Raw genomic sequence first — 22279 nt, 5'->3', positions numbered from 1 at the left:
TATGACTCCCCTCTAAGAGATTAGTTTCATCCCTGCATGTATCAACTCTAAAGACTGGCTCAACAAAGGCTGTTGTTTGCCTCTGACAAGGATCGTCAGTATTTTTTGCTGATGTTGGGTTGTTGAGGAACCACTCAAATTGCACTCTAACATACTGTGACTGATGGGCGAACCACCAGCTAGCAAGATGACTAAATATGTCACTGTTTCTGATTATCAGCGGCTTCAGAAGGAATTAAGGCCTATTCACTTTCAGCACATGTGTTGTAGATGTAATTTTGAATGAAGGAAATTGCCATTTTCAGAACACAATAAAATGTGCAAATGGTGGCTGGGTCTGAATACTTCCTGAAGGCGCTGTAAATACAATCAAATGGATATAATAAATAGCAATAATGGATGCAATAACAGATTTAGTATGTGCATACAGATGTGCAATGTTCATGTCCTGTGCAGTATCTGTGATGGTGACAATTGGACTGAGTGGTGAAAGGTTGAGTCTCAGTAGCTGCTCTAGCAATTGTCAGTTTTCATTTAATTATGTGTTTGTTTCGCCAGGTGTTGTGCGTTTTTTTTTTTTACGTACTTCTGTTTTTCTGTGATGCAGGTGTAAAGGATTCCCGCCTCTACTCCTGTCCCATCTACAAGAAGCCGGTGAGGACAGACATGAATTACATCGCAGCTGTCGATCTAAAGACTTCACTTCCTCCAGAATACTGGATCCTCCGGGGCGTGGCGCTCCTCTGTGACGTCAAATGACCGCCTAGTGACCAACATTAACACATCTTAGTTGGTGTTCACCAGTGGTCGAAACATGTGGCTCCATACAATCAGGAATCTCTGACACATCACTGGGCTGAACAAAAGTGAAAACATGTCAGTGTTGTTTGTTTTTGCTTGATATCAAAGGGGATATAAATATAAGGGATATAAATGTCTGAACTCCTCAGACTGTTGTGTCACTAATTTAAGTATTTTTGGAGAATAAGTTATTCTTAGATTAGGACGGTGATGGCGGTTACTGACGTTTTTAAATGATGTCACACAGGCAACAACTGCTCATAGGAGCTTTATTCATATTGAAGTAGTTCTGCTCTTTTCCTGGATTTATTGAAGTGTTTGTCTATTAAAATGGATGAATGAGTCTTAAAATGGAAGCAGCATTGTAACAGACAAGGACTGGCTCAGTTTTGGCCCTGATGAGTCTGGATCTATTAATTGTCCATCTGCTCAACAGCAGCATGGACCAATGTCAAGTATAGCACTCTACTGACACAATGTTGAACCTCTTTTAGTTGTGATCTATGTATTGGATTGATGTCATTGGTATATTGAGTTGCAGTGATGTAACAGCCCAGTCCACAGTGAACAGAGGTTGAATCCAGTGTTCAGGGACATTTTCAGGGACACATTCATCATCCTGTTATTTATTGTGAATCAAGAGAATGGGGTTATTATGCTGTGAACTTATTGGGACCTTGCAAGCAATAATTTCACTCCGTAGAACTGAAATACATAGAAATTTTAATGAAGTTTTTACAAAAAACAATGGCATCATCAAAACATCAAAACACTTTTTTGGTAGTATTTTATTTTCTTACAAAACCACCATATGCAGTCTAAAGCTACCCTGTACACAGATGAAGCTTGGGTTTCCCAAACCACAGTCTTCACACTGAAACCATCTCCATCTCTCTGTTTTCCAGTAGTTTGATTCTAACCTGACTCTTAAATCCACGTGGCTCAGATCGGCCTCATCTGAAGGTAAACAGACCCTGACTCCTGCCATGAGGATCATTTATAATTTTGTGTAAACACTCGGTGAAGACAAGATGGTTAAAGTGCAAAGACAGTTAGTTTTGGGGAACTTTGCCCCACATGAATATCATAATATATTCATAGATTTCTTTTTTATGATGTGTGTTTATGGTCCTAGACCACCTGTAAAATACATCCAAGATTTCGTGCTTCTAACAAGGTTGATGGAGTTTTATGTACACATACTGTACGCGTGTCTCCTTGTTGTCTGCCTGTGGTTTTTAAACAAGACCAGCTTCACCTTTGCAACAGTGGTCATGCAGTTTTCCCTTTTACTCTTTGTCCACTACTTTAATAATAATATATCAGATCGTCCTTCTACGACCTTTTGGATCACTTGGTAAAGATTTAGTTGAGTTGGGCTCCGACGAACGTCCTTATACTGTATAAGTAACACCGACATGTCTTGTTTGTGTTATTGTTTACTCTTACATTCTTGTCTTCCAGATGCACTGACGCTCGTCATGCACTGTTGATATGAAAATTGTTGCCACGACTTTGTTTCTCTTCTTTTTACTATACATGATTTGACATCCTTAATGTACTGCTTCCTGTAAAATGAACAGAATACAAATTGTGGTTATGATGCACCTGGATAAAAAAGAGGCTTTTAAGTCAAAGTGGTGCCACGAGCCTCTGAATACTGAGTCAGAATATTAATTCAGACCATTTCAGACTCTTCTCTCTGACTGAACTTGTACAATATTAGATCTGACTTGAGCCACTGTGGCTTTTCCGACTCCAACATCCAAATTACAAAATATTTTGGGGGTTATTGCCTACTTGCTGTACATGCTACACTTACAGTTACATAAGTGACAAATGTATACTACAGCTGTGGCATAGGTTAGCTTGCAATGCGTAATTAAAATCAAGAGTTTTTTCTCCTCATGGGGCAGATCTGTTTCCTTTGTGCCTCACACGTTCTTTCTGCTACAACAGCACTGAGAAGATGAGACCTTCTTCATCGGTCAGAAATGAATGTCTGTGCTTTGTGCCTGTGTAAAGTCAGCATCGAGTGATCCAGTCTTACGGCATTACATTCCCCTGGGACAGTGAGCGGGTCATCTCTGTGTGCACAAAGTAGGTCTTGAGCTCGCCTTTGCCCTTGACGTTGATGATGCCTCTGCAAGAGCACATGTAGCCCAGAGTCAGGAGGATACGACTCGTCTCTTCTGTCACCTACAGGGAGAACCAGATGGGTAACATTCATTTTGCTTATCTTACACAACTGGATTAACCTCCTGCAGGCAAACACACTCGGCCCTCTGCAGGAATACATTTCCAGGAGCTGCTGACCATTCGCTCAGAGGGAACGATTGTAATTTAAGATGGACATAAAAGTGTCTTCTAAATTCAAGCCTTTACATGTAGATTAGTTTCAGACAAGACTGCAAAAAAAATATTCATGTCAATTAGCGCTGCATGCTCAGGTGACATCACTGTATTTTTTTTTTAATCCCATCAATAAGGTTTATAACAGATAAGGAGCAGAGTAATTATCTCAGAAGAAGAAGCTTGAACATGACGGTGCATATGACAAAACATAAGTAAAACTGAGCTGCAGTTACGTTTGTAAACGGAAAACACAGAAAAGAAAATGCCCCCTGGGTTTTAAAATTAGGGATTGTCAGTAAAATGAGCACAGGATGTGAAATAACCGTACGCTCCCTTGGAATGACTCAACATTTCTTATTGTTGCCTCTGCGCATCTTGAAATATCATCAGGCAATCTTGGAATGCAATTGAAAGCGCTGCAGTTGAGCTACAGTTGTGCTACACTGCGCAGCAGATGGCTCCATCAGATGTGTGCAGGCTGTGAAGTGTAATATAGCCCTCTGAAGACTGAATGAGTCTCACAGCCACACACACTAGGCAGGTGGAAAAACACTCCACATTATCAGCGCTCAGGCGGTTTGCAAATGTAAGATTTGAAGATGTCGTATAACGTTGAGATGATATGATGTCCTTGCTGTCACAAACTGCACAAGCAGAGGGAGCGTTCATCACTCAAACATCTCCACTGACATTTACAATGTCTTATGTTCGAAAAAAGAAAACAGTCCTGCTGCTTTGAAAGAAACAATGAACCTCACACACCATGTGATGGTTACAGATACAGAGAATCAAATGGTTTGGTTTTTAAATCTGTCTCAGAAAATAATCAAAGCTTGAGTTATTTTTGTTGCCGTCAACAAATCCAATGAAATCTAGGATTACCAGCTTGTGGTTGTCGGCCTCTGCCTGACAGTCAAATTGGGGGGAAATGTTATCATAATCTTCCCTCTGTTCCTGAGTTATATTCTTCATCAGTGGCCAGAAGTGTTTCTGCAGAACATTTTGATGTCACAGTGAAGTCGACTTTTTGTTGATCTAACTTGTGTCTCCGTGTCATAATCAGTGAATGAACTCTTCAGTTATGCTAAAAACATGTTAAATGAGGTCATGTTGACCTTTAACTTCTAAAGCTAAGCTATAAATCCATGTGGACGTTTGAGCTGAATTTGAAGAAAAAAACTCACTTGATTATCTTTTTCAAGAGAACATGACAGATCTGGAAACACAAAGGCATAAAAACTACGACTGTTTTGTCTTTTTCCTCTTTTTAACAAGTGTGTTTCAAATAAATACCATTAAAGATGTATTAGTCTCAGTAACAGAGCTTTTTATCATCAGACATTATGGCCATAGCTGGAAAACACGAGTGTAACTACTGCCATTCATAACAAGTACATTCCATCTTGGTGAGCCAGGAACAACACAGTGAATGAGGCTCTGGCTCAAAACAAATGGCCGTGCACACACAGTGGAATAAGATACGCCAGACATTACAGCCTAGGAGGATCATGGGATTTGCTGGCACTAAGAAAAATACTGAGCATCACTATTATTATCCTTTACTTACCTGTATTTTCCCCAGGACTCCAGTGCTGTCCATTCTGCTGGCTACATTCACTGTGTTCCCCCAGATATCGTACTGAGGTTTCTGGGCTCCAATGACTCCAGCTATCACTGGACCATGGTTAATACCTGACAGGGACACGCAAAGTCAGGGAACATTTCTGCTCAGTGTTTGTGTCTGCATCATATTTACTCTCTTACTTCACATTCACACTCTTCTTTTTTAATCTGAATCTAGAAACTGCCATTACTGCCAAACTTTTTTTTTTACATTACTATTCTTTATTTCTCTGGTGCTATTTTCGAAGCAGTTAGGATTATTGAGACATGTCTTTGTTGTTGCACACACACATGTTTAAGTATGTAACATAATTGATGAGTTATAAAAGAATTGGTCCTTTTTGTTCCCGATTATGATGTAATACACGAACAATGCTGTTGTATCTGTATTAAAATCCATTTTTAATATTAGTGATTAATTATTGAGAGGAGCTGGAGCGCAGTTGCAAAAGGCCTTTAGCAAAAGACCTGCTGCTTTCAGAATAAACAAAGCTTTTCACAAGATTTCATCAGAACATGAGATGAAGTGGAAGCTAAATGCAGCTGAGCTCTTAATCCCCAACACTCTCAGCACCTCTGCTAAGCAGGCTCTGGAGCTTTTCACGGCACTAAGATGACACTGGGTGTCTCTTCACTCTGCCTTCTGAGTCAATTTTCAGATTGCTGGAAATTGCACTGTGGACAAGTGCGCGAGCAGCACACACAGGCACACTGCCACTGGTTTTGTCCAGTCCCAGTGGGTGGGGACTTGTATCCCTCTCTGATGGAGCGTTTTAGGCCCATCTGGAAGCAGCAGGGATGTACAGTCACACACACGCACACTGCTGAGGTAATGGACCATCCCGTGCTGCGATCTTCACAGACAGGTTGAAGGTATCGAACTCTGACTGACTGCACGCAGGGAGCTGGGATCTGCCTGCCCGCTTTCCTCAATTCTCCCTCTTCTCTTTCATCAGTCTCTCTCTCTCTCTCTCTGCTGTTATGTTGCCATGACTATAGCTACGTCTTGCTGACATGAGTTGTATTTTCTTGTTGTCAAGACATGTACACACCTCACTCCATGAAATTACCTGCACAGTATATTGATGCTCTAAATAAAAACATCTTGGATGCATTTAAAGACAACATGTCTGTAGCAATACCTAAAATATAACTGGGGCAGGCATCGTTATTGTATTTTATATTAGGTACTGTACGGCCAAATCTACATTCAAATGGTTTAACTAAACTTAAAATAGAGCAGTGATGTCTGCAGGGTTAAAGAAAAGTCAGAGTCAACAAAAAGAAATTGAACAGTATGCTAACAGCATTGTAAGCTGGAAGCTACAAGCCAGTTACACATCCAAAGCGGCTGCATGCCACAGCTCCGGCACAGCGCTGCAGAACTTTAAGCCTTTAAACAAGAACAAGCCTCTGCAGCACTTTGCTTTTAAATGTCGCTTTCTTGTGTAACTCACCAACTCTGAGCTTGAAGTCGTTGAAGGAGTGTTTGTTGATAACATCCAGCTTCCCCACCAAGGCGAAAGCAAACTCTAGCATGGTCCCTATGTGCATGTACTGCCTGTCATGTTCCTAAGGAGGAGTGAAAAAACAAATGTACTTGATTTTGTAGCAGTCGCACAAAAACAGTGGTTAAAAAAATCACGTGTGATGAGTCTACCTGTTGTGTTGTGTACTCAGACCCAGGTGATGCGTTCAGTCCAGTTGCAGCCATGTAAGTGCTGCCAATGGTCTTGATCTTTTCCACACCACTGAATTTAGGTTTGGACAGCAGCTGCACACAAAAATACAGATGCAATACACACAACAGAAAAAATAAATACGCAGTGAAAACATTCTGCCAAAGAATATGCAGATACCATTACAATAGGTATCTTGCACACGACAGTATCCAATTATATATAACTACATAAAAGCACTGCAGCTCCAGCATTCATGCTGCATGTGACATATTATGAAGGTCTGCTGGGGTGAATGTTATTTACCTCGTCAAAATCGGCGATGATTTCGTTGAGGAGCCTGAGGCACTCTAATCCCTCCTTGTTGACGTCAGATTCTGTGTAAAACTCTTTAAAGTCTGGGATGGAGGCGAACATGACACACACCAGGTCATAGGACTGGTGATACAGATCCTGCACGACAGACAAAATACAGACTTCACTCAGACAGCTGCAACACACAATCTTATAAAACTGATAAAACACAGGTTTTCAACAGAGATGAAATACGGATGATGCAATTCTGGTTAACATGTGTTAGACTTGACATAACCAAAGTGCTACCTCTCACTGTGGAGCCACAGCGGCAGACAAAATGTTAAGTAAAACCAGACAGACAGAAATGAGGGAAGGGAAATATCACCCAAACCACCACACATGTACCAGCTGCTCTAAAATCCATTAGGAAAGCGACTTGTTCCTGGATCCTGCTCAAGTGAGGTAAAAGAGTCACTTGCTGACTCTTCATTCAGAAATTCTTAAGCAGAAGCAGATTTCTAGTTAAAGTTGCATGTCCTCCAGGATAGCATGTCCTCTAAACTTCCTAATATGAAAAACTTTACTTTTCACAGTTCAGTGTGCGAGGGACTCAGGGGATATAACAAGATACAAAAGAATGAAGGACAAAGTGTCACAGTCAAGTCAGCAAAGACAGCTCAACTGGCCCTCAGTGGTTTGTCATCAATAGCTAATTACAGTAATGATACTGATAAAGATGTTAAACCCTGAACCTTAGCAGTAAATCTTTGAAACAGCCAATGAGTTAAAGCAGAAGTAAGTGATATATTTGTGTTAATATAAGTCTTAAATAGTTATATCTTCCGACAGCAATCACTTACATAGAGTGTTTGGACCGAAACACGGGTCTGTCAGTCACTCTGCTCTGCTCTGAGTCGAGGAGAAAACATTTATCGTATCCTACAGTTTTTATCCAATGAGGAGAGTGAACGGCATGCAGGGCTGTGTGTGCAGCCAAGGAACGCCGTGAATGTGGTGACGTAGCGACGAGGACTGTTATGGTGCGTTCAAGGAAACTCGTAGACTCGTGTTTTTCCGTCCTGTGAAGTTGTATCAGTTTGATCTGGTAGGAGTTCACGGGTCGGAAGTTACGAGTGGCCGTTATAGTGACTTTCACCGGTAAAACAGGTCGGAAAAACACGAGTGGGTTGCCTGGAACGCTACAAAGTCGTAAGTTGTGACTTGAAGCTGTAATTTACGATTTCAAAAGCCTGCCTAGAACGCAGCATTAGCGAAAACGACCGGATCACTCACTTCTGCTTTAATTTATAGCTTTTTCCATCTAAAACAAATAACGTTATGCACTTTTACAAGTGGATTTGGTACAGTAGACTTCCCCTGCATCTCATTATCACAAAATAAGACCTTGCTGACATACCTCATACTCTACATACATTTACAATGTATATCCTGAGAACACCTGATTTGTTTTTTGGGTGGATTAAAAATACACATGCTCAGCTAAATAGAAAAAAAAATGTATGTACATACATTGTTTCAGATCAATTGTATGGGCTTGGAATATGGATTTTGTTTGGGGTAAGATGCTTTTGCAATGTCTCATCAGAGGTAATGAACGTAATGGATCATGGCATTTAGCCACTGGCACTGCAAGACCTCTGCAAAACCACAATACGTCAGTCAGTGCTGCAGCTGTTACTCTGAGCACAATTTGCATGATCTTACATATCAATAATGAAAAGAAAGCATGATGGAAATGCCGACCTCATTCTTCCAGTTGCGTGCCAGGAAGTGTTCTGCGACGTGTGCAGGCAGGACATTCTCCAGCAAGACCCGGTTGAGATTCTCCATGGTTTCGATCTCCTCGCACTCTTTCTTGAACTTGTTCTTCCACAGAAAGTCTAACCTACAGTAATATTCATTCTGTTACAAGAGGACACAGAGGTGAAGAGACTGAAGGTACAGCTGTACAGCTTGGTTCCATCAAGTCACAGAGAAAAACAGCTACAAGAATTGACACCACCACACCAGTGAGTTAAAGACAGAGAAGAAAACGTTCAAAAGAGGGGGCTTCTTTTTTTTTTTTTACCATTACAATTTTACTATGAAACTCAAAGAATTTCCATTAATAACAGCTTTTAGTTAAATCACATAATGAAAGGTACAAAAAACACGATTACCAGCACAAAGACAAGAACTGGGGGGATGACACAGTGAGGAAAGACAGAATAATTTGTTTTACTAAGGTGGAAGAAAACACTGCAGGTATAATAATGTGACATTTCATTTTCTTCTGTCTTGTCTGAGGTGCTAAGATCTCAGCTGTTCTATGATGAAGACTATTTAAGCCAGTTCCTGAGCAGTACAGGAACTGATTTGATAAAGACGATGCATGTTTGTAAAACAATCTACCAGGAAAATGATCAAGCAGAGAAAGTGATATGATTTGATATAAAAAAAAAATTTAATTACTTGTTAGTGTCAGAGAGAAGGTGGGGGTGCAGAGACAAAGTGTGTATGCACATCAGAGCAGTCTCTGCGAGACTAAGCAGATATTAATAAAAGGCCTTTTGTTTTTGTTGCACCTGGTGTCTTTTCAATAAGTTGAGCACATCTTTAATTTGTCCTCTGCAAATTCATTCATTATTCATTCAAACTTCTTCTGCTTAATATTCATGTCTCGATTTCTGGCCCTGCATCAAAATCCAGCAGCACTCAGCAATGCAGGAAGCTTATTGTATTTTGTGCGACTGTGGGCCAGATTGAAGCATTCACAGAAACACAAACTCCCAATGGGAACTGATGTGGGAAAGAACTCTATTGTTCACTGTGAATAATGCATAGACACATACGTTTAGTGTCCTGCTGCTCCCCAAACAGTCTCCCTGGAACGCCACCACTCTTGAAATATACTATTTATTTATTTGTGGGCGTAATAAGAGTTTAGCAGTGTCACAAGATCAATGTAGTGTAAAGTGGTGCTTTTGCTAGCGCCTCTAAATCCACCCCTGTCCAGTATGCTTTCTGTGGACACAGTTCAGTCCCCACAGTGAAAAAAAGCAGATGACAGCCACGCTGCCCTGCCAGTACCCAACAGAGTCCAGGGTATCAGCTCCATCCCATTTAATGAAACACTGTGATATGAAACAGCATGCTAATTCAAGTCTATTCTAAACCATAAAAAATGGAGTCATACACTGCACCTATAGTACGACTTGTACTATGTTATCATCTACTACTATTATGTAATCATGTGGCATAAATATGTGAATACCTGTGTAATCAAAATGTCAAAAAAACAAAAAAAACAGTCTTACATAGGGCTAGATTAACTGTCAAATTCAAATGCATGCAGTTTTCAGCCCAAGGCTGCACTGTAGCTGCAGAGCACAGACTTCCTCCCAATTCTTGACTGCTGCCTGATAGTGCGAGTACCCTGCAGTGAGGCATTATCTCAAAATAGCAGGACGAAGGAGCACACAGCTCAGTCTCTTGTACCTGCATCTCCTGGCTTGTAAATCACAAAGTCTACCTGAATAACAGCAGCCTTGATGATGTAAATCACTGGCCCTGCACGGCTGAAGAGAAAAGCCAGACTGACTGGTATCATGATGCCTCTCATGCACAGTGTGGAGGCTGAAAAGCTTTACTGTCTCATCAGCAGTGCAGAGGTGATTTTGATCAACAAGATGGATGAATCTGCTTTTCCAGTATTAAATATATTACATTACATATGCCAGTTCCATTATATAAGGTTTAATCATAGTAATATTATACCAATATTGCTCTGGTTAAGGAAGGACGAAAAGAGAGTGAGAAAGTAGAGGGAAGCAGCAGTGCCATAACATTAAATATGTACAGCTAGCTCTGGTGGCACAGAAGAAAAATACTCGCCCCACTGACCCCGGGTGCAATTCCCACTCGCATTGCTTCTGGCGTGGCAGACACTACATCAAAGTCAATTGTTTTCATGCATGGGAGACCAATAACAGTTGACGGGATCATGGAGTCCCTCATGAACAGTGTCAGATTTATGGAGTGGATATAGCTTGAGCCTCTCCTCACATTTTTACAGACCAACAGATGAATGCAGCAGCGACATAGCACATGCAAACACAGAGAAAACATGGAAAAAATAGAATAAACAACACTGAATCGAGGAGGCACAGGAAATATGTGGTGAAAGAAAGCAAGAGTGCAGTGGTGGTGGTGGTGGTGGTGATGTAAGAGCAAAGCTGGAAACAAATTTCTCTCAGAGCTGTGGATGTGAACATGTCCAGCTGAGGACACAGACGATAACGTCATTCAAACTATTATAGTGCGGACTTACCTGTCTGGCAAGCACAAGCAGAGTGATGAAGAAGATAAAGAGGGAGATAGAGCCCATAGTCTTCAGGTCTTTGAGAACCCCTGGTCTTGAAGGCCATAGAAAAAAAGGAAAGAATGTGTTTGTGGGTGGTGGTAGAGAGAGAGAGAGAAGAAAGAGAAGGAGAGTGAAAAGTAAAAAGTGGATGAAAAAGAAAAAAAAGGTTGATGTGATTAACAACGTGTAATTAAAAATTCAGACTGCAATCAAACGACTGACATGTTGCATGGTTGGTTAGCAGACCATCTCATTTCAAGCTGGCAGATGTTCAACACTGTCACCTCTGCTTTGCTGCGACAAGAACTTGTTTACTATTTACATGCTGTGGCTGAGCTTCCCTGCTAGGCGGCACTCACTAGAAACATTAAGACACAATAAACAGATATCCTTACAACAACATACAACATTACAAATACACTACAAGCTTTGGTCTTCCCATCATCATTTGACTAAAAATAGATGATGTGTCCGGGGCAGAATTCAAAAGCCAACCAAGCTACAGCAGTTGTGTGAATGTACTGAACACGCACCGAGGATTTAAAAAAAACTTCCTTACAGTATCTGGCTACTGAACATGTTAATAAATACTCATATAGGCTGTCTCACAAAAAAGCCCAAGACAAATTGTACAAGAAGATTTAAATGCAGACTTTATATCATTAAAATCTAAAATGAGAGAGATTTCTCTTTATAGCAGTAAAGTCTCGCCGTTCCTATTTAAGTTCTGAGTGTGTGATAAGATTCAAACAGGACTGTTGCATCCTAATTTCTGTGAGCACATTTTGCATATTAATGGACTCTTGCCCTTATCTAGGGCAGAGCTCAGCATACAACAGAGAAAACAGCCAGCCAGTTCTGCACTTGCCTGGTCCATTGTCTAATCAATTCTCTAGACACAGTGAATGGGAATGACTGGGGACAGACAGCAGGTTTGGGGACGTTTCATGTGAAGACAAATCAGAGATGGGGAAGCGCACAGACAGGATGCCAGGTTTCTTCCTGCACAGACAATTATGAGGCAACACTTCCATCAAATTTCATTCAGCCTGCAGCTCTCGACAAACTCAGATGTTGATTTTCAAGAAATGCTGCACGCTGTTGATTTCCGTCATTTTGTAAGTGCCGCTGAGGCATTAGATAATCCTTACGCAGTGGTGCTGTATCATAATCAACACAGTGCATAGAGGAAGCACACAGCTTTCCTCAGAGAGTTTACTTTAGCAAGGGTTAGTTTGTTCCCCACAGCACGAGTGTGTCAGGCTGTAGCACCCTGATATTTTGTAGCTGTTCAAACAGGTGAATGTTAATTTCTTTGTTGTTGTTGTTTTTTGTTTTTTGCATCCAGGCACATCCAATTTCTTCAAAATGTTTCCTAAATTAATATTAAACTTAAAGTTTACTTTTAGGCAAGTTTGTGAGGAGGAGATTGTAGTTGAAACAGTGCAGGCATCATCTGATTACAGGTAGTTAAATGAATAGTGATGGCTATTAAATTTACCAGTTTGATGCTTAACAAATTAATATTCGATATGACAGCTGACCAAAGCTGTGTGACATTTATTAACATGACAGGAGGGGAAACAGTATCCATCATACAATTTAGACTTAATTCGACTTTGTCATCCAATGATACTTTGTGTCTACTGATAATGAATTAGTGATTGATGCTGGGGGCTCAAGGAACTTTTGTTTTGAGGTATTACATCCAAAATCATTTTAGTTTTAAGTAGAGCTTCCAGCTATGAATCAGAAAATCTCCTAATTTTCCAGTAAAATCGCGATGGCTGCTGTCATAATATCTCTTGTCCTCTTCCATTATTTGCCATTTGGAGCAGCTCCAGCATTTGTCTCTAAATGGTGTGTCATCATTACAGTCCTTGGCTGCTTAGCTTCAGGACTGGGTCGTTCACAAAATAGAGCTGAGTCATTATAAATCTTCCTTAAAGTGAAATTTCTCATAGCATGTTACAAATAAAAGCAGTCAACCAGCACTTTGACATATACAGGTTTCTGTCATATAACCCTGAGTGAAAGGACAATCATGAAAAGTGGTGTATATCTAGTACAGACACAGGTTAAAGTAGCATTGCTTTAATAATATGCCTTACTTTGCAAAAAGTGAAACTGCAAAGCTATCTTGTGTGTATGTTATCCTTAATTAACAGCTGTTGAAATGATAAACATAAAAAAGCAGAGAGTATGTAGATTTAGGAGCAGGTGAATCTGTTTAGAGCTGTTAATGACACTCTTGGTGCAGTAACAGCATGCTACATTGTACTAAGCATCATCGTGACAACAGGGAAGCCAGATTTCCACACTAATGATGTCATTTTACATCTACAGGTGGTACTCTTTGTAGCTTGTTTGCCAGGGAAATGTAACACATGTAAGACACTGACGATACATTAAGTCACTGAACTTTTAATTGATTCAGGGAAACAATGTTCTTGTTTCTAGTCTCTGTGCTGAACAAAACTAAAATAAATCTACTAAAAAGTATGCAGCAAAAACATATTCAAAATTGTCTTCTGTCAAATGAGGAATAACTTATTTAAATGGGTAATTTTTTTCCTGGTATAAGTTGTGTAGAAACGCCTCAAGTCAAACTGATATACATGTGTGGATATGTCAGTATATCACTGTCAAATCAACTGACAAAAGAACAAACTACAGCGGTTACGCATGCCCTCAGGACTGCTTTCTATGGAGTATAAGTCACTGATTGGCCTTATTCTAATGTCTCATAGAAACTGGTTTCACACCTTTTTAACTCATGAAGTTCCAATTTTTCTGTTTCATTATTAAAGGGATAGTTCAACATTTTGGCAAATTGGCCCATTGCCATAATCGCTATAGTCATAGCAGTGGGTTCGTTAACTTTATTTGTTGGTGGAAGCTATTTTTAGAACGGCGGAGCAGAGCAGCAGGCTGCTCAGAGCTATGCTATGGAGACTAAGGGAATTTCTTGGTTTCCCTCATCAAACTCATCAAATACAAAATCCCAAAACTCCAAAACGTTTTCGTGGACAAGTTGTGACCTGCACATTCTCCACGCTATGAGATAATAACAGAACGTTACGAAACAGAGCCGTTTTCGAGGCAAATACAGAGTCTGCTTGCTGAAAAACTGTCCCTGAACGCAACGCGCATCAGCGGTTTTGCATGAATTTACCTCTAAAACAACTCTGTATTGTAACGTTCCATTATTATCTCATAGCGTGGTGAATGTGCAGCTCACAACTTGTCCACGGCAGCGTTTTTGAGCTGTTGGGTTGTGTATTTGATGAGTTTGATGAGGGAAACCAAGAAATTCCCTTAGCCTCCATAGCATAGCTCTGAGCAGCCTGCTGCTCTGCTCCGCCGTTCTAAAAACAGCTTACACCGACAATTAAAGGTAACGAACCTACTGCTATGACTATAGCGATTATGGCAATGGGCCAATTTGCCAAAATGTTGAACTATCCCTTTAAGCTATATTCCTGTGCTGTCGACAACCAACAAGGCTATAGGAATATGGCGTGTAATATAAAATCAAGTAAATACAAGTAGAGGGGAATAGAAAGGTCAGTCTGGGTGAATAACAGCAGCATGTGAGGAATATATTCATGGAAACTATTTAAGAGTTGGCAACTTGTGCAAAAGTATGAGAAAACTGAAGTATTTCCGTTGACTTTTTATCTAATAATACTGATGATGCTGCCTGCTGGTTATTCTCATTTCATGGGGGCGTCTCCTTCTGTTTGACTAAGATGTTAAATTCACCAGCTGCTGAAAATTATTACCACCCACACTTGGTCCGATTTCTTTGCCCTAGAACTGAAATAGTCTTACATTTTTTAAAGAACTCTAAACTACTTAGACTACAACATATTCAGTCCATAGAGAAATGTCTGCAAACAGCTCAACTGTTGTTAACTCACTAACTAGGTGGACCAAACATTGAGACAATGAGACCTGACAGGCTGTAACTAACTCGAATTATATTCTATGACTCACTCATCTCTGTTACACAAACCTTATTACAATTCAGTAGAGACTCTGACATGTCATTTACATTTCAGTGACCTTACAGAAAACAAGCGCCCTCTCTTTCAGCTCGAGCTGCAGAGAACACACGCAAGTTAATGTGACATGATTAGATCTCACCGCTCAGAGTTCAGTGTGGTTGTATTTATGGGATTATGAATGTTTTTTCTTTGGTGAAAAAGCCTATCAAGTTTCATTTGAGGCTGAAATAATGGAGGCTACAATCTGTGGATTCCACCTCCAAGTCTGAAAAAAACAAACAAACAATCACATAGAGATTGACTGGACCTCTAAGCTACATTTACTATGTTCACTTTTGTTGTGTGTTGTGCAACTTTTGATCGACCTTTATTCAGTTAGAAACTAAACAATGTAAACAAAAACAAATCCTTAGGGTAATCTGTTTTCTTTCAAAGATCAAGGTTGAATTCCCTTCATAATTGAATTGTTAGTATCTATATAAATGATGCCTGACTCTACACGATCAATTTGAGACCAAATCATTAGTTTTGGCCCTGGTCCCAATCCAAGTCCTATGATTGAGCCTGATCTAATACTTACATTTATATAAATGATGATTGAATATGTACCTGACACACTGAAACAACTGCTGTACACCACTATATTGGCAGGACTCATTTATCTGAAAACTCTGAGAGTCCTGGTTCAAAACAATTAAGTTGAAAAGCTTGAATGATGTAAAAAATAGATCAGCTGGGAGGATGAGACTCATGAAAATGACATGAGACGAACCACTACAGTTACTGGAACAAAATACTCCGTTCACTCTGATTGCTCAGTGGTGTTGGAGTGGTGGTTCTTCCCACAGAGGATAATTGTTGTGCGTACAGAAACCAGCTTGCAGATAGCCCCCATGCACAACAATAGACCGTTGGTGTGCCGTCATCATGTTAGTCATAGAAACATGACAAACATTAATTAGCGACAGCTCATATTACCTATCGCCACACAGTAATGTGTGACATTTTAATTGGCGGAAGTGGAAGTGGAACTGGCCAAAAATGAAAACAAGCAGAATGCTTTGCACACTACATTTTGCTAATGAGTTCAGTGATTTCATGAAATTTGATCATTTGATTTGATTGAATGGTAAAGTCACTCACACCAGTCCATGAACACATTTACATTTGAACAGAACAATTTTCACTCACTACTAGGGAAAATGGTTGTACAGTACGTTTTAATAATACCTTGTGATTAACATGCCTGGCCCCAACAGCAGTTTTTACCTTTGGACACCTCTAGATACTGGTGTAAATAAGGTCTTTTTGGTTGACTACACTGCCACTGTATACTGCATGTTAAATGTGGTTTTCAACGTCCATGTATAGCAGCTTTGTGCAGAAAGTGGGTGAGCAATAAAGAAAAAAATGAGAACGTGGAGAAAATATTGACATTGAGAGGGGCCAGTTTAAGTGGTTGTGGCACCTCCTTGGGAGGCCCCCAGGGTGCCTCCAGACTGACTGGAAGACGACCTGAAGGCAGACTTTCATTCTCCTCTATAACCTTCTATTTTCTGTTTTCTTATCACTAGAAATGTCAATTTTCCCACAATCCCATAGGATTAACAGCAGATGACCATCTCAACATAACTTCCTTTTCATTTCTAATGCTACCTAACCACTGCCTTCACCCATATTGACCTGTATCCCTCTGTCACACCGCATTCAACAATTTCTGTTTTTCATTGTACACCTACCTGTCCGGGCTTTCAGTCTTGTACAGGAATCTGCTATACTCATCCAGGAGGGAAGCGTGTGTTTGCAGAATAATGACGTTGTAAACCACAACAGCTGTCAACATAATAATCATCTTCAGCTCATAGTTTATCCTCAGGAATACTGAGCAAGAGATCAGGCCCAGGATGCAGCTGTAAATTAAATACTAGAAGGAGAGAAATAGAGACAAACGGATGGTTGACTTATTCAAGACTTATCGAAGGAATTCAATTAATCTAGAGAAATGTGATTCCGATTGTGTTTATCTTCACTTACGGGAAGGTAGAAATTGTTTTTGCCAGTGAAGGTAATTAGTTCTCCATTAGGATAAAATAGAGTTTCATTGGATGAATTGTAAACAGGAACTGGAGGCAACAGATCATCTTCCAAGAAGAACTGGTAATAAAACAAAGAAGTGACACAACACAAAATCAGGAGAAAAAGGGGCTGACTATTTTTTGGCAGTGCTAAAAAAATGTAGCTATTCAAATTCACCAGAAAACCAATCTCATATCTGACATGCAAATTATAAAACACTCACTTGCCTTGCACTTCACCATGCAAAACTACATTGTACTTGCAGGAGGAAAATAGAATCTTGTTAGATAAGAGGCCAATAGTGACAAACATTCAATAATGGCCTTTAAAGTGAACCTTCAGGATAAGATGAGGATTGGCTGCCTCACTGAGCAAAGCCAAGTTAATTTGGTCTATCCGCCTAGAGCGAGTGACCCACGTCAGGCGCAAAACAAGATTATAATCTCTGGAATCGATTTGGGTGAAAGTCTAAACCAGGGTCCTGACACTGTGCTTTATCGCGCACCTTCCCCACAAGCCTCAGGCCACCATCCCACCTTCATCAAAGCCTTTTTATTTTCTCTCTATAGAAATAAACATCAATCGGATTACACACACACAAAAAAAATGTATAGACAGGAACAAAAATAATGATAAAAATGTTGTATACAGTATTTACTTATCATTACATGCAAATAATGTTGGCACTGTTATGCAGGGAGGCTAATCTTCTGTGCTGAAGAAGGCAGCATATAGACTGCATGGCGAAACAATGCAAAGAATTGTTTGAATGCACCCTAAACATTTTAATCTAGTATTAAAATTCATACAATATTGAATTACTAACTAAGGATTAAAATGCTATTGCCTCCACAGCACCTGACAATGACTGAGACAATACTGTGGTAAGGCATTTTTCATACTATGTTGATATAAATAAGGATTTTTTTATGTTAAGTCAGAAATATAGCAGTATTAATGCCATCCTGTTTCTGTCTTACATCTATTTGTTTACATCACCAAGTTGTAATAGTCAACACACATTCTATTACTTTCAACTTACACTGCAGTGACAAATAAGGGAGTGTACTCTGAAGTGTTATACTTTATTATAAGTGAATCCCTAATTGGTGTTATCCTGCCCGTACAGCAGTATCTGCACATAAAAGCTTACCATGTTGAAGACTGCCATTATGAGTATTAGAGCTGTGGTTGTCATGGTGAGAGTGATGCGGGGCCATGGCTTGTTGGCAATAATGACTGATGACCTCAGCAGCCACATCCAAGACGTGGAGGCGCTTTTACTGCAGTGCTGCGAGGACATGAGCACACAACAACACAAAAACACAAGAATGCATGAGTCAAGGGCCACAAGAGGACTAGGGAGCTGAGATATTAAAGGTCGCAAACACATTCAAACTCACAAAAAAAAAGCAGAGAAGGATATTAGCAAAAAAGTAAATAATGTGCTTTTGAAAAGGCCCAGCAAATTTCTGAATTGATCACCATTGGAAATTGAAAAGGTATGTAAGTATGTAAAGGTATGTAAAGAGGGGTCCTAGCTTGACGATACATGCTGTAATTAATTTTTCAAGCTATATGCAGTAACAGTGCGATATTCTATAATGATTTAGGCATTCAGTATATAGTATATACATACAGCTACCGACAAAGCCTTCAGCTTGACACTAATGATAATATTCTTTGATTAGAGACGCACAAAAGCTAAAGGGGTTGTTAAACATACTTCACTAATCAAACCATTATGACTGAGGGCGATGTTTGTATATCTGTTTGTAAGAGAAGTGTAAAATCTGAAATCCTGCTCCTCATTTTAGCCCAGCAATATTAATTGGCAAATCAAACACTAGAGCATTATGATGTTAATATCTTCATATAATGTTTATTACTGTGTCTTCATTCACACAAAGTGCTATCTGCACAGGCTTCAGCAAACGCTTGCTGGGTCTGCTACAGTCAATTACTTTTCATGTTTGCAGCACTGCCTTTGGCTGAACGTGTTTCATTGCAAGACAATGACAGTGAAAAGTCCAAATCGTTTGCCTGATCATCTCAGTGCAATCTCTCAGCACCACTTCAGCTGAACTGATGTGACACTTCAGCAGCTCAGAGATGTACACTACAATACAATACACTACGGATGACAGTCTGTATTATGCACAAGCAGGACCACAAATAATGCATAGCTAGTGGCACACGTCATTTTGTTTTGAGACAACATGGCATTTGCAAACACTTTTCATCTCTAGACCAGGAGAGAATATAATAGTAGGGTAAGTGTAATCTAAATTAATCAGATGAATAAGAATTAAAATACAGAGAACGGCAATCTGCCAGGGTTGAGTACTGTACAAGACATCAAGTTTCAGTCACAGAATCAGAAAAGCATTCAAGTCAGTTAATCAAAAAAACATGTTTGACCCATCAAATGTTACCTCAAGCATTGACCCCCAATATAGTGGCAAGGATTTTTGCTAGTGGTCAATACCTTATTTTGTGTTTGACAAAGAAGAAGACACATCTGCAGCAGTTAAAAAAAAGTCAACGGGCTGCTGTACCCTCTTCAAATTCTAATTTGAAGTAAAATTGTATGCTAATATGTATAAATCTCAAGTTAGAAATATGACTGACTGAAAAATCATGCATGTTATTATAGATAGGTAATTGAAATGCTTATTTGGGATCATTTCATTGTTTAACTTTTTGAGCCGAAGCTGGAGCAAAGGAACTGATCAATGCACTTGAGCAAGACAGTGCCAAGGAAGAGACGTGGATCTTTATTATGGAGCCCAATATTCTTATTCATAAAGGATCCATGAAAGGTTGTAAATTATTACACAGACACCCTAGGATAGGCTTTGATGAATGTCTGCAAATTTCACAAAAAGTAGGGAATTATAAGACACAAACTAAAGCAAAGCAAACCCTGCAATACCAAATAAAGTTAACAAAAGGCAGCAGGAGGCTTCTCAACTTTAGCGATCAAGTGCTGTGTTTTGTTTTTGAGCCTTGGGCAACATCCGTGGGGAACTCGGTTCAGAGACAAGAAGCAAATCCTCACTTCTAAAGAACTGAAAATCAGACATAGGGTGGAATAGGTTGTATAGGCCTGCGGCTTATAGAATTTTATAGTACCTTTAAAGTTTTAACAGTCATTTCTTTTTTCTAATCTTAATCTTTTTCTGATCCTTTCATTTATTTTTACACAAAAGAGAGTTGTGGCAGTGTTTGATGCCCTGGCCTAGACTATCTTCCAGTGGCTAGATATGTCTGTATAGTGACAATCTATACCGCCATAACACTACGTGCTCCTTCAAAAGGGCACATGAAGACTCTGTTGGCAATTTCATTGTTTGGCTGTAGTTAGGGGGCTAAACCCCCATCAAGGTTATCATTGAATGAATTCAGCTTCTTGATTTAAACAGTAGACACATAATAAACCACATACTATATGCTGTAGAAACTGCTGCACAGCCCAATCTGGAAACAAATGACTGTGCTCCGCAGATGAAGATGAAAAACTGTTTTGTCATATGACATTTTATCAAAGCATCTCTGAATTTGTATATGGGCCTAATGTTATCAAAGAATAATGGGATCTTGAAGCATGCACTAAAGCAGCTGTGTGCAGAGGCTCTCTAAAGACCAGAAACAGAGGTTGAGGGGACGGCCAGGAAGCACCTGTTTAACACACAGGCTCAAGATTAATTTTTAACAGTGTCACACCAAGTACTTGTGTTAAACCAAGGGGCACTTAAGCCAACAACAAAGGCCCTTAATGGGCTGTTGAGATGACCAGAGGGGCACTTTGGCCACTCATGTGTGTTTAGTATGATATTAGGACAGACATTTAGCACCAAATTGCCCCATTAGAGAACAGGCATATCCTGGTTAAATACAGGTTTTATTATAAAATAGTGTTGTTAGCAGTGACTGGATTTACTCACCAGGAAATGTCCAATGAAACATATGAAGAGAATTAACGACAGGATAAGGAAAGCCATAGCAAATGATATTCCTAAGACAGTTGTCCTAAAAAGAAAACAAAAACATAAAACATGAGCTCATCAAATTTAGGTAAGTTTTATGTTCCTCTTTGAAAAATAATTAGCCCTGCTCTGAGCTCAGAATTAATTGTCATGCAAAGACACAAGCAAAGTCTACTAATGTATGTTAGTAAAGAATAAATATACTGTTTTCCACACCACCAACACAGAGTAAAACATTATTAATGGTAATCTTTTTCCAGTAACACACGTACTTTGGAAGGACGAGGATCTGCACAATAAAAATGCAGAAAAATATCAAACAGGCGCAGGTGATGTAGTATTTGAAGGCAGGCAAGGTTGTTGCTCTGTACTGAAAGAATAAAAAGAAGGTCAAGTTTTAGCAAAGCTTTTTAAAACGGATACTCAAGCTACTTCAGACACACTCAAGTGTAAAATCAAATAAGTGTAGGTAAAGAACATGCAGTTACAAAATGTCCTCTTTGGGAAAAAAACTACTCTAACATATGGATCTACTGCACAGTGAATGATGCCAATTTACTGATATTGCCTCTTACCTCCTTCTCCAAGGATTTGTTATGAAAGAATAATGATATTCTTTGGATGTCCTCAGACTTGAGCCACTGTCTGAAAACATAAAGAGTTATAGAAGTTACAGAAAAGATAGATAAAATCTATTTGAGTTTTTTTATGTGAAAAGTAAATAAAGTTCCTGCAGCAAATAGACATTATAGGAGCCCAATGTTCTCCCACTGTTATCACACTATTAGCTACATTTTATTTCATGAACTTGAAAGAACAAATAACTGAGGAAGAGTGGTTTAATATTTGTAAAACACAGTGCACGTCCACTAGCTCCAGGATCTAGAGAGAATTCAACTGGAAGAATATGGTCAGACTTTAAAGGATACTGGGACAAAATATGGAGGGGTTTACAAAAAATACTACAGTAGGATGAGATACCAAAAACGTGTAAGATACTCTACTTGGGGAACTTAACACAAATACAAAAAGAGGATGAGTATCTTGTTAAAGTGCTGCTATCAGCCAGTAAAAAAAACAGTTACG

At 39.5% G+C, this 22279-nt stretch overlaps 2 protein-coding genes across 4 annotated transcripts in view; one reads left to right on the top strand and one right to left on the bottom strand.

Moving 5' to 3' along the window:
* dnah5 (dynein, axonemal, heavy chain 5) overlaps positions 1-759 on the top strand; it is a gene marked incomplete at both ends in the record, with an annotated part of 88889 nt that extends 88130 nt beyond the window's left edge. For both annotated transcript variants that reach the window (XM_083989569.1, XM_083989568.1), the window contains one exon: positions 608-759. In XM_083989569.1, coding sequence (XP_083845695.1) covers positions 608-759 — 152 coding nt within the window. The remainder of the gene's footprint in view (positions 1-607) is intronic.
* A 2088-nt stretch (positions 760-2847) lies between these two features.
* adcy2a (adenylate cyclase 2a) overlaps positions 2848-22279 on the bottom strand; it is a gene marked incomplete at its 3' end in the record, with an annotated part of 62697 nt that continues 43265 nt past the window's right edge. The window contains exons 13-25 of one of the 2 annotated variants that reach the window (XM_083989776.1): positions 21769-21838; positions 21466-21563; positions 21152-21236; positions 18346-18495; positions 17163-17282; positions 16868-17052; positions 11086-11170; positions 8520-8678; positions 6765-6911; positions 6440-6553; positions 6237-6351; positions 4724-4848; positions 2848-3000 (exon numbers count right to left, since the gene is read on the bottom strand). In XM_083989776.1, coding sequence (XP_083845902.1) covers positions 2848-3000; positions 4724-4848; positions 6237-6351; positions 6440-6553; positions 6765-6911; positions 8520-8678; positions 11086-11170; positions 16868-17052; positions 17163-17282; positions 18346-18495; positions 21152-21236; positions 21466-21563; positions 21769-21838 — 1606 coding nt within the window. The remainder of the gene's footprint in view (positions 3001-4723; positions 4849-6236; positions 6352-6439; positions 6554-6764; positions 6912-8519; positions 8679-11085; positions 11171-16867; positions 17053-17162; positions 17283-18345; positions 18496-21151; positions 21237-21465; positions 21564-21768; positions 21839-22279) is intronic. The other variant, XM_083989777.1, reaches the window with a different exon arrangement.

Source organism: Trachurus trachurus (assembly GCF_905171665.1).
Source record: "Trachurus trachurus genome assembly, chromosome: 16".
In the NCBI taxonomy this organism is placed as follows: domain Eukaryota; kingdom Metazoa; phylum Chordata; class Actinopteri; order Carangiformes; family Carangidae; genus Trachurus; species Trachurus trachurus.
The sequence above is the reverse complement of the archived record's forward strand: the minus strand, read 5'-3'. Positions and strand labels throughout refer to the sequence as shown.